The 11,364-nt window shown below is 41.1% G+C and overlaps 1 protein-coding gene across 1 annotated transcript in view; it reads right to left on the bottom strand.

Moving 5' to 3' along the window:
• The window catches only part of espl1 (extra spindle pole bodies like 1, separase), a 56,993-nt gene that overhangs the window by 4,477 nt on the left and 41,152 nt on the right, over positions 1–11,364 (bottom strand). The window contains 12 exon segments of the mRNA XM_034166703.1: positions 395–478; positions 563–678; positions 789–893; positions 1,031–1,198; positions 1,278–1,427; positions 3,341–3,463; positions 6,240–6,367; positions 6,779–6,984; positions 7,199–7,412; positions 7,712–7,840; positions 8,084–8,489; positions 8,575–9,707. Coding sequence (XP_034022594.1) covers positions 395–478; positions 563–678; positions 789–893; positions 1,031–1,198; positions 1,278–1,427; positions 3,341–3,463; positions 6,240–6,367; positions 6,779–6,984; positions 7,199–7,412; positions 7,712–7,840; positions 8,084–8,489; positions 8,575–9,707 — 2,962 coding nt within the window.

Below are 11,364 nucleotides of genomic sequence, written 5' to 3'. Positions count from 1 at the left end.
AAATATGGAAGAAGTTGGTTAATTTTTTCCAAGACCTTTGGGAAAATGGGCAGACAGTAAACTGGATAGTGACTCAGGGCTGAAATTGCTTTAAGTGGAGGTTTTATCACAGCAGTTATACATAAAATTAGAGGAACACTGGGACAACTTAAAAAATGTTCAGCATCGAGGGAACTCAGTGACCAAAAAATGTTTGCCAAACCTGGTCAGCAATGGATGTGTACTCCTTACACAGTAAATAAATATGCATTTTAAGTCATTTACTCACTCTAAATGAGTGACATATTTGCCCTGTATTAATAATGATTTACTTAACTGATTCTTCAACATCTAGTAATCTTGCAAATTGTATTTTACTTTTTACTTTTGAAATTAGACCATGAAACAGACTCACATATATAGATCTTTGGTTGCAACAGCTTCTGTCAGTTGACCAAGGTCAGGAGCAACTCCATAAACACCTTCCCAGGATGGCAGACTTTAAAAAAAAAAAGAACAAAGAAAAAAAAGATCAAAGTAGAAATCAAAAGGCTTCTTGATAACCCATCAAGAGTGTTCTCACCTGCTAAACCATTCCTTGAAAGTGTTTTGCGAATTCTCTAAATTTGCATCAGGGTCAAGTACATAAAACGCACATCTTGAATCCACGCCTTGTTTCAGGACTGACTGAGGGTCTGTCTAAAGGCAAACATTTAGATGACATAAGACACAAATGATTTCAAGTGTGAGAATGTGAAGAACATCTGCTCTGGAGAGCACATTTGCTCACTTATGAGCCTTAATCTTACCTCTTTCTGAATACTCAGTGCAATTAATGAATGTAGAGAAGGCATGCGGCTAACAGAGCGAGATCTTAAGACTGACATACTCTCCCACGGCAACTTTTGCAGGTACTGCATAGGGATAAAGTACAGAGGCATGATCAAATAGACTTTTTCTCACATTACAAATGACATGTTAGTGTATGATTCACAACTATGACGAACCTAAACTATCACAAATATACTTTTTTATAAAAGATGACATTAACCTTGTCCAGGATGAAAACCACATGTCCGTTGGACTCATCTCCACCTTTGACACGAGATACAGCTGTGTGAAATAGCTGCTCACATTCCACATCCCACTGTGGGAAAATTCCCAAAGCAAACCTCTTGAGTTCTTCTTTGGAGAGATCTGGAGCTGCAGACAGTACAACCTGGAACAGAAGCATCAGCAGTTATTCCTGCATCCAGCTAAAGAGAGCAATGCAACAAAAATGATTCATAAAGATGTACCTTTATCATCTCCTCACTGACTGTCACTCCCCTGGCAGACAAGGCCTCGAAAAGGCACTGCGCTTCACTGGAGAGCTTGGAATTTGATGTCAGAGGAAGAAGAAGGCTCCTCCAGCACCCTAGCAATCCCTCCATCTCCTTTAGCAGTCGCTGAAAGAAAGGTGACAAGACAGTGAGAAACAGGGGGAGTCCAATCAGAATAATTTTGTATTATTAGGCTCACATTGTATGATGTTGGGGGGAATTATATTGTGATGTATATTTTTTTCCTGCACAAATGTACTATACGTATCAATCAAATGTACACAAGTATTCACAGCCTTTGCCATGACGTTCAAAACTGAGCTAAGGTGCATCCTGTTTCCACTGATCATCCTTAAAATGCTTCTACAGCTTAACTGGAGTCCACCTGGGGTAAATTCAGTTGATTGGACGTGATTTGGAAAGACACACACAGCTGTCTACATACAGTATAAGGTCCCACAGTTGACAGTGCATGTCAGAGCACAAACCAATCACGTAGTCAAAGGGATTGTCTGTAGACCTCTGAGTCAGGATTGTGTCAAGGCACAAAACTGGGGAAGGGTACAGAAACATTTCTGCTGCCTTGACGGTCCCAATGAGCACAGTGGCCTCCATCACCCATAAATCTACAAAGAGTCCTGGATCCACCAGGACTCTTCACAGAGCTGACCGCCTGTCACTCTGTCAGAGCTCCAGCATTCCTCTGTGGAGAGGAGAACCTTCCAGAAGGAAACCATCTCTGCAGCAATCCACCAATCAGGCCTGTATGATAGAGTGGCAAGATAGAAACCACTCCTTAGTAAAATGCACATGGCAGCCTGCCTGGCACCTGAAGGACTCTCAGACCATGAGAAACAAAATTCTCTGGTCTGATGAGACAAAAATTGAACACTCTGGTGTGAATGCCAGCCGTAATGTTTGGAGGAAACCAGGCACCATCCATACAGTGAAGCATGGTGGTGGCAGCATCATGCTGTGGGGATGTTCTTCAGTGGCAGGAACTGGGAGACTAGTCAGGATTGAGGGAAAGATTAATGCAGCAATGTACAGAGACATGCTGGATGAAACCTGCTCCAGAGCGCTCTTGATCTTAGACTGTGGCGACGGTTCATCTTTTATCTGGACAATGACCCCAAGCACACCACCAAGATATCAAAGGAGTAGCTTCAGGACAACTCTGTGAATGTCCTTGAGTGGGCCAGCCAGAGCCCAGACCTGAATCTGATTGAACATCTCTGCAGAGATCTGAAAAGGGCTGTGTACTGATGCGCTTCATCCAACCTGATGGAGCTTGAGAGGGGCTACAAAGAGGAATGAGCAAAATTTCCCAAACATAGGTGCACCAAGCTTGTGGCATCATATTCAAGACTTGGGACTGTAATTGCTACCAAAGATGCATCAACAAAGTATTGAGCAAAGCGTGTGAATACTTATGTATGGGGGGGGGGGGGGGGGATCAATTCACTACATTTTGGAAAAGGCTGTAACATAAAGTGTTAAATAAGAGAAGGGCTAAGAATACTTTCCAGGTGCACTGTATAGATATGAAAATATACAGGAAATTTCATAAAGATGAGCAGGGCTATTGGGTAAGAATGTCTCAGTCTAGACCAGGGGGTATTCAACTCCAGTCCTCAAGGGTCGGTGTACTGCACCTTTTAGATGTGTCCCTGGTCCAACACACCTGAATCAAATGGCTGAATTACCTCCTCAGTATGCAGTCAAGTTCTCCAGAGTGCTGCTAATGACCTCATTAATTGACTCAGTTGTGTTGAAGCAGTGACACATCTAAAAGTTGCAGGACACTGGCCCTTGAGGACTGGAGTTGAAGAGCCCTGGTCTAGATCACAGGTATCAAACTGATTCCAGAGAGTGGAGGCTTTCATTGTAACCACCAACTCCACAAGGTGATTTAATTGACAAAAATCACTGAAAGTAATGTTCTCTCATTTTGTGATTAATAATTGTATTTGGGCCATTATGTAGACCCCCACACTCCATAATTCACATAGCTAATAGCACTCCCCCCGGTATTGTACCTCCACTCGAAAGTCGAGCGCTTTGCGGCCTTCCCACCACTTGGCTTTCTCACACACACAGCTCACTGCCTTCTGTTCCACCTGAATGCTGTCCATCTCCTGCACAAGCCAACTAACAGGATGCTTCAGGGGGACAAAGACAAAGACATTACCATTGCTGCCATTGACAAGCAGTTGTTGAAATCATGTGGAAAGTCCATCTGAATTTTGTACACAAACATGATATTGACGTCTCTGCAGCTTGACCAATGAGTAATTTTGTTATATAACAATTCAGAATTAAACAAAAGAATATTTGATGTCTATTGTTGTTATGACTAATTTCTCTTTAGGTAAAAGAGGCAGGTCTAGGCAACAAAATGAGCTTAAAAAAAAAAGTCAGGGGAAAAAAAGTCAGCCCTAGTTTGCTGATAGATGAAGTGGCTTCAGAGTCAGTGAATAACATAGCTCTGTACAACCCCAATTCCACTGAAGTTGGGATGTTGTGTAAAATGTAAATAAAACAATATGATTTGCCAATCCTCTTCAACCTATATTCAATTGAATTGAAGACAAGATATTTAATGTTCAAACTCACTCATCTTCAACTGCTTAGTCCAATTAAGGGTTGCGGGGAGCCGGAGCCTATCCCAGCAGTCAGAGCGTGAGGCGGGGTACACCCTGGATAGGACGCCAGTCTGTCACAGGGCCACAAACAAACAAACACATACATACCCACGGACAATTTTAAAGATTCTAATCCACCTAACCCGCATTTCTTTGGATGTGGGAGGAAACCGGAACACCCGGAAGAAACCCACGCAAACACGGGGAGAACATGCAAACTCCAAACAGACAGGCCACAGGCGGGAATTGAACCCATGACCTACCTGTGAGGCAACAGTGCTAACCACTAATCCACCATGCTGCCCCTAATGTTCAAACTGATAAACTTTGTTGTTTTTGTGCAAATATTTGCTCATTTTGAAATGGATGCCTGCAACATGTTTCAAAAAAGCCGGGACAGTGGTATGTTTACCACTGTGTTACATCACCTTTCCTTCTAACAACACTCAATAAGCGTTTGGGAACTGAGGACACTAATTGTTGAAGCTTTGTAGGTGGAATTCTTTCCCATTCTTACTTGATGTACGACTTCAGTTGTTCAACAGTCCGGGGTCTCTGTTGTTGTATTTTGCGCTTCATAATGTGCCACACATTTTCAAAGGGCGACAGGTCTGGACTGCAGGCAGGTCAGTCTAGTACCCACACTCTTACTATGAAGCCACACTGTTGTAACACGTGCAGAATGTGGCTTGGCATTGTCTTGCTGAAATAAGCAGGGACGTCCCTGAAAAAGACGTTGCTTGGATGGCAGCATGTGTTGCTCCAAAACCTGGATGTACCTTTCAGCATTGTTGGTGCCATCACAGATGTGTAAGTTGCCCATGTCATGGGCACTAACACACCCCCATACCATCACAGATGCTGGCTTTTAAACTTTGCGCTGGTAGCAATATGGATGGTCTTTTTCCTCTTTTGTCCGGAGGACACAACATCCATAATTTCCAAAGACAATTTGAAATGTGGACTCATCAGACCACAGCACACTTTTCCACCTTGCGTCTGTCCATTTCAAAAGCGCTCGGGCTTGCACTTGTAGATGTAGCGATGAACTGTGTTAACAGAGAATGGTTTTCTGAAGTGTTCCTGAGCCCACACTGTAGGATCCTTTACACAATGATGTTGGTTTTTAATGCAGTGCCACCTGAGGGATCGAAGGTCACGGGCATTCACTGTTTTATGTGTAGAAAGCTCTCCAGATTCTCTGAATCTTCTGATTATATTATGGACTGTAGATAATGGAATCCCTAAATTCCTTGCAATTGAACATTGAGAAAAATTGTTCTTAAACTGTTGGACAATTTTTTCACGCAGTTGTTCACAAAGTGGTGATCCTCGCCCCATCTTTGCTTGTGAATGGCTGAGCCTTTTGGGGATGCTCCTTTTATACCCAATCATGACACTCACCTGTTTCTAATTAACCTGTTCACCTGTGGAATGTTCCAAACAGGTGTTCTTTGAGCATTCATTCATCAACTTTCCCAGTCTTTTGTTGCCTCTGTCCCAGCTTTTTTGAAATGTGTTGCAGGCATCAGTTTCAAAATGAGCAGATATTTGCCCAATAACAAAAAAGTCTATCAGTTTGAAAATTAAATATCTTGTCTTTGTGGTGTATTCAATTGAATATAGGTTGAAGAGGATTTGCAAATCATTGTATTCTGTCTTTATTTACATTTCACATAATGTACCAACTTCAATGGAATTGGGGTTGTATAAACAGAGCTTTAGTTTTTTCCCCACGGTTGAAGGGCATTCAAATGCTCAGCAAAACCACGTCAAACTGCCAACTTCTAATAATATTAAAAACTGTTACAGGTCATACACAATTTGCCATCACTTCAATCCATGGCACACAGTCTGCAATTGAGCTCTTTATATTGCACATTAGTGCAAAGTTAATACTGGACAAGACTAATTTAGAAGCAACCCATGTTTGATTATAAATGGAAGTCACTAGATCACACCAACTTGAAGGCCATCTTGGATTGTTGATATTAGATGGATTGTAAAGGTTCAAAGCAACTGCCAATCTATGGAATGAAGACAATGGCAGTATTTCAATCAGCAATGTATTTGGAAATATTCAATATCTTATCCCTTTTCATTAGGGCTGTGCCATACCACCCCATCCATGGCAATCCGTGTATAAATTTTTACATGATAAAAATAATACCACAACATGACATCATGACAGTTGTTATTGGCATCGTGCTGCAAATACAAGAGCTGGAAGGCTATAAAATACACATACTCAGGTGGAGTAGCTGGCGATGGAAGATACATTTGTTGTCCTCACCTGCTGTTTTGAGGTGGGGATGTGAACAGTCACAGGGGAGGATCCCTTTTCAACGCGTGACAACAAAATGCTGTTCCCCATCTCCCCAGGTTTAAATCCAACCATAGACATCATACACACAGTCACTCCTGGACAGGGAGAATATAGATCCAACACAGAAAGCAAATATTTCACAAGGATAACAATTCATTTTACTTTTGCTCTACTCTAATCAAGCACAGAAGCATCAAGAGTTCAGATTTCAACATCGGAGTTAGGGGTAAGATACACACACAAAAACTCTCACTCTGCACATCTAGACAACTTATCACTGAGCTACAGAACCTAACTGGGCATTACTGGAGATGATTGACATATCACAGGAACTTACTTTTATGGGGGAATCAATATCTGTTTTAACAGCAAACTCCACAGAGGAACAATGTTTCAAAATTTCAGTTACAGTGAACTGTTATGTTGTGCTCAACGTGCAAACTATAGTTTAATACATTAAAAAAAAAAGTTCTACCTAGGATAAAATGGAATTTCAAGATTTTTACCTGAGGGAAGATGTTGAATTTTTTGAATAAATTCTTGGCAGTGGCTCTGAGGGAAACTCGAGGTGTCAACAGCAGTAAAAGAAAAGATGTTCTCCAACTGAGACAATTTCTGCTCAATAGGGGTTCCAGACTCAGGTGGATCAGGTTCATCGAGACTCAGAGCATCAACTCTGTCTGCTGGATCACTGGAGGTCTTCCTCAGCTTTCTATTAAACATCAAAGCATCACAGCAAAATAACTGTTCAAACATTTTCAGACAATAAACTAATATTGTATATTTATAAAATCCAGCCACTAGATGTTGCTAACACCAATTTTTCTTCATAAAATTATTTCATCTTAAGACAACTTCCTACTTTTGTGGTTTAGGTATCATGTCATCACTGCTAGTTTTTGGTGGTAAGTGAAATACATTCTTACTTGAGGCAACTGGCCAAGTGTTTAATCATGCGGTGACGGCTTGTAACCCCCAGGGCATGGCTATGTAGCATAGCTGTAGTTACAGGGTCCTGCTGACCAGTGGTCAAGGCCAAAAGTGCACTGAGTGTTGGAAAGATAGTGGGAGGAGGGAAATGCTGGAAACTCAGCCAAGTTGAACAAAGCCATGACTGAACATCTTCCAAAGAAAGAGCCTCTGATAAATGAAGTCACAGACAAAACTAGATGAGTTATTGGTGATCAAACAGCACCTCGTGTACAACTCAGTTATTTACAAGATAAAGGGGTGAATTTAAATAAATACGTATATTGTGATACACTTATTTCTTGAACAGCTCAATGTGAACATACAATTCCCACCATTGTACACATTTTATAGATGTAAGCACCTCCACCTTATAGATGAAAATAAGAACTCTGTCCTTGACCAGATTATTTATAATATGCACCGAAAACACATAGTACCATTACAACTGCGACTGCACCATGGCTCACCCGGTGTGATATCTGAATGAGAAAGAGGAGTTTGTTGACCTCTTAGATAGCCTCTGCTCATGAGCTTAGGCAAATCCTCTTTCCCCATACTGGAGCCCACATCTCTGCGCAAAACTTCAAAATCAGAATCTACAAAGAATCAAGATGCATTAGAAATTTATAACATCCATATTTTGGGGAAAAACAGTAATTAGCCCTACTTGTATTGTAGATATGACAAGTTCTCTGTCCAATCTTCAAAACATTACATTTAACAGAATGATAAACAAACAAGCAAATAGATATGTTGATATTTAATGATAATAAATATTGATATTATGCATTTATAATAGTTAATTTCTACTGCAAACAAAAACAGTATCCAAACAATACCTTTATTTGATGCTTGACTGTCTTCAGTTTCAGGGTCAGATATTCTGAACTGCTCAATACTCATATCCAAGATTTCCTCAATTTCTTCATCAATAGTTCTCATTTTGTCTGGCTCTTCCACAGAATCTGCCTCAAGCCCAGGCACCTTCCTCCTTGTTCTTCCACTTCTTGTCGAAGGACGCTGACATACCTCAAACTCCTCATCCTCGGAGGAAGTAAAGAGTCCAACACCCTTTTTAGTCTTGGTTCGTCTCTTTGGCAAGTTCCTCTCAAGTGAAGGTGCTGAGGCTGTCTTAAGCTTGTGAGTAGCATTCCTATTTGAAGAACTCTTTTGGGGAACGTCCATGTTTACTTTGAGCTCCCTCTGGGTATTACCCTCAGTGTCACTCTCATCACTAAACTCGATCTGTATTAATATATGAAACATTTAAAGTTGATTGGTAAGACACAAAAATACTTTTTTAAAGTTCTGCAGTAAAAGTGTCAAATACCTTGAAACGTGATTTCTTTGTACGTCTGGGTGCAGCTGGAACAGGTTGTGCTCTGTCTTGAACTGGAGACAGCTCGGCATACACATGAAACTGAATTTTAGGAGCAGCCTTTACGGCCTTCTGTGCGGAAACAGTGGCTTTGACCTTTTGGACAGGCGTGCAGGTCAAAGTAGGTACCACTGTGTTGAAGTTGAAAGACCCAAGCTCTCCAGCAGTGGGCTTGGACTTTGTTACTACAGGTGTTTTTGGAACTGCATTGTACTTTATCTTTGATTTGGAGCTTGTGACCTGAATTTTAGGTCGAACAGCCTTTACCTTCCTGGCCTCAATGGCTTTGACAGCAGTGTCTTGGTTTTTAACGGTGAAGTCTTTAGCGTTCTTAGAAGGCAGGCGCATAAATTCCTCTTTACATTTCTGTTCTTTTGGCACATTCCAAGTCCAGACACTTGAGAATAGCTCCTCTATGGTGCAGTTACTTTTGTCAGCCAGGTTAACCAGTGACATTATGCTTTTGATGAACATTAAGGCTGCTTTCATAGGTCTCAGCACTGGAGAGGGCATCGAGCCAACAAATGCTAACCCAGCCTCCAGTATTTTCCATAGACTACAGACCTTGTCAAACCTCAGTTCCAACCCAAACAGAGCCATGTGTACGTAGATACGGCCCATCACTTCCTGCATCAAGGATGGCTTAATATCCTTCAATGGGCCATGAAGGGAGACAAGGCTTGCCAGTTTCACTGCAACTTTAGATGTGACATTCTTGCAGCGAGACAGTGTGGCCCAGTGAAGCTTCAATCCAACTCTGACATCAGCGGGATCTAGTTGGACAATCAGATCAGCCTGAGTAGCTGCCCAGCGAGCAGTGATGTAGCCTAGAGAGGGCTCAGAGCAACAGGGACATGGGCAATCAGGCATATGAGTGAGGGAGGAGAGCCAACGGCAAGGTTTATTTTTAAGAGGTGGGGAGCTGGACAACTCTCTCTCTATAGGCTCTTTTGGAATCCATCTTGTGCTCAGGATGCCATTACAGTCATCATCGGTGGTCAGAAGGGGAGAGTGAGATTTTGTTGTTGGACGACCTTTTTTTGGTTTAATTTTCAACTCTGACTTCTGCTCCTTATCAGAAAAGTCTGAAGAAAAACAAAAATAAGGAAATTTTGTAGCTCAGTTAAAGTGTCTACAGAAAAACAATTTAATATACTGGCTATTTAAGATGAAGTTAATGTCAGGCTATTAAGATTTTCTCGCTATTAACATTTAATCAAAATACAGTGGTATATATATATTTTTGTATGAATCAAAACCTCAAAAAATAAACTTTCGGTAACTCATTTTGTAAGCTTCTAAGCACAATTAGTGTATTTAACATCAACTTGATCAATGAAAAACATCTGGTTGCAATGGTGGGCACAGCTAACCAAAAAGTGAGCTTTGATAACCATTAATCCAAGAACTGAAAAGTTATCTTTTACGACGCTAAACCGATAAACTGCTACATACAGTAGTGTTCAGAATAATAGTAGTGCTATGTGACTAATCCAGGTTTTGAGTATATTTCTTATTGTTACACGGGAAACAAGGTACCAGTAGATTCAGAAGATACAAATCCAACAAGACCAAGCATTCATGACATGCACATTCTTAAGGCTATGAAATTAGGCTATTAGTAAAATAAAGTAGAAAAGGGGGTGTTCACAATAATAGTAGTGTGGCATTCAGTCAATGAGTTCGTCAATTTTGTGGAACAAACAGGTGTGAATCAGGTGTCCCCTATTTAAGGATGAAGCCAACACCTGTTGAACATGCTTTTCTCTTTGAAAGCCTGAGGAAAATGGGACGTTGAAGACACTGTTCAGATGAACAGCGTAGTTTGATTAAAAAGTTGATTGGAGAGGGGAAAACATACGCAGGTGCAAAAAATTATAGGCTGTTCATCTACAATGATATCCAATGCTTTAAAAATGGACAAAAAACCAGAGATGCGTGGAAGAAAACTGAAAACAACCATCAAAATGGATAGAAGAATAACCAGAATGGCAAAGGCTCACCCACTGATCAGCTCCAGGATGATCAAAGACAGTCTGGAGTTACAGTGACAGTTAGACGCCTGTGTGAAGCTAGTTTATTTGCAAGAATCCCCCACAAAGTCCCTCTGTTAAATAAAAGACGTGCAGAAGAGGTTACAATTTGCCAAAGAACACATCAACTGGCCTAAAGAGAAATGGAAGAATATTTTGTGGACTGATGAGCGTAAAATTGTTCTTTTTGGGTTCAAGGGCAGTTTGTGAGATGACCCCCAAACTGAATTCAAGCGACAGTTCACAGTGAAGACAGTGAAGCATGGTGGTGCAAGCATCATGATATGGGCATGTTTCTCCTACTATGGTGTTGGGCCTATATATTGCATACCAGGTATCATGGATCAGTTTGGATATGTCAAAATACTTGAAGTGGTCATGTTACCTTATGCTGAAGAGGACATGCCCTTGAAATGGGTGTTTCAACAAGACAGTGACCCCAAGCACACTAGTAAACGAGCAAAATCTTGTTTCCAAACCAACAAAAGTAATGTTTTGGAGTGGCCTGCCCAATCCCCGGACCTAAATCCAATTGAGAACTTTTGGGGTGACATCAAAAAAGCTGTTTCTAAAGCAAAACCAAGAAATGTGAATTAATTGTGGAATGTTGTTAAAGAAGCTTGGAGTGGAATAACAGCTGAAAGGTGCCACAAGTTGGTTGACTCCATGCCTTGCAAAACCAAGAAATGTGAATTAATTGTGGAATGTT

Source organism: Thalassophryne amazonica, chromosome 3 (assembly GCF_902500255.1).
Source record: "Thalassophryne amazonica chromosome 3, fThaAma1.1, whole genome shotgun sequence".
In the NCBI taxonomy this organism is placed as follows: domain Eukaryota; kingdom Metazoa; phylum Chordata; class Actinopteri; order Batrachoidiformes; family Batrachoididae; genus Thalassophryne; species Thalassophryne amazonica.
The sequence above is the reverse complement of the archived record's forward strand: the minus strand, read 5'-3'. Positions and strand labels throughout refer to the sequence as shown.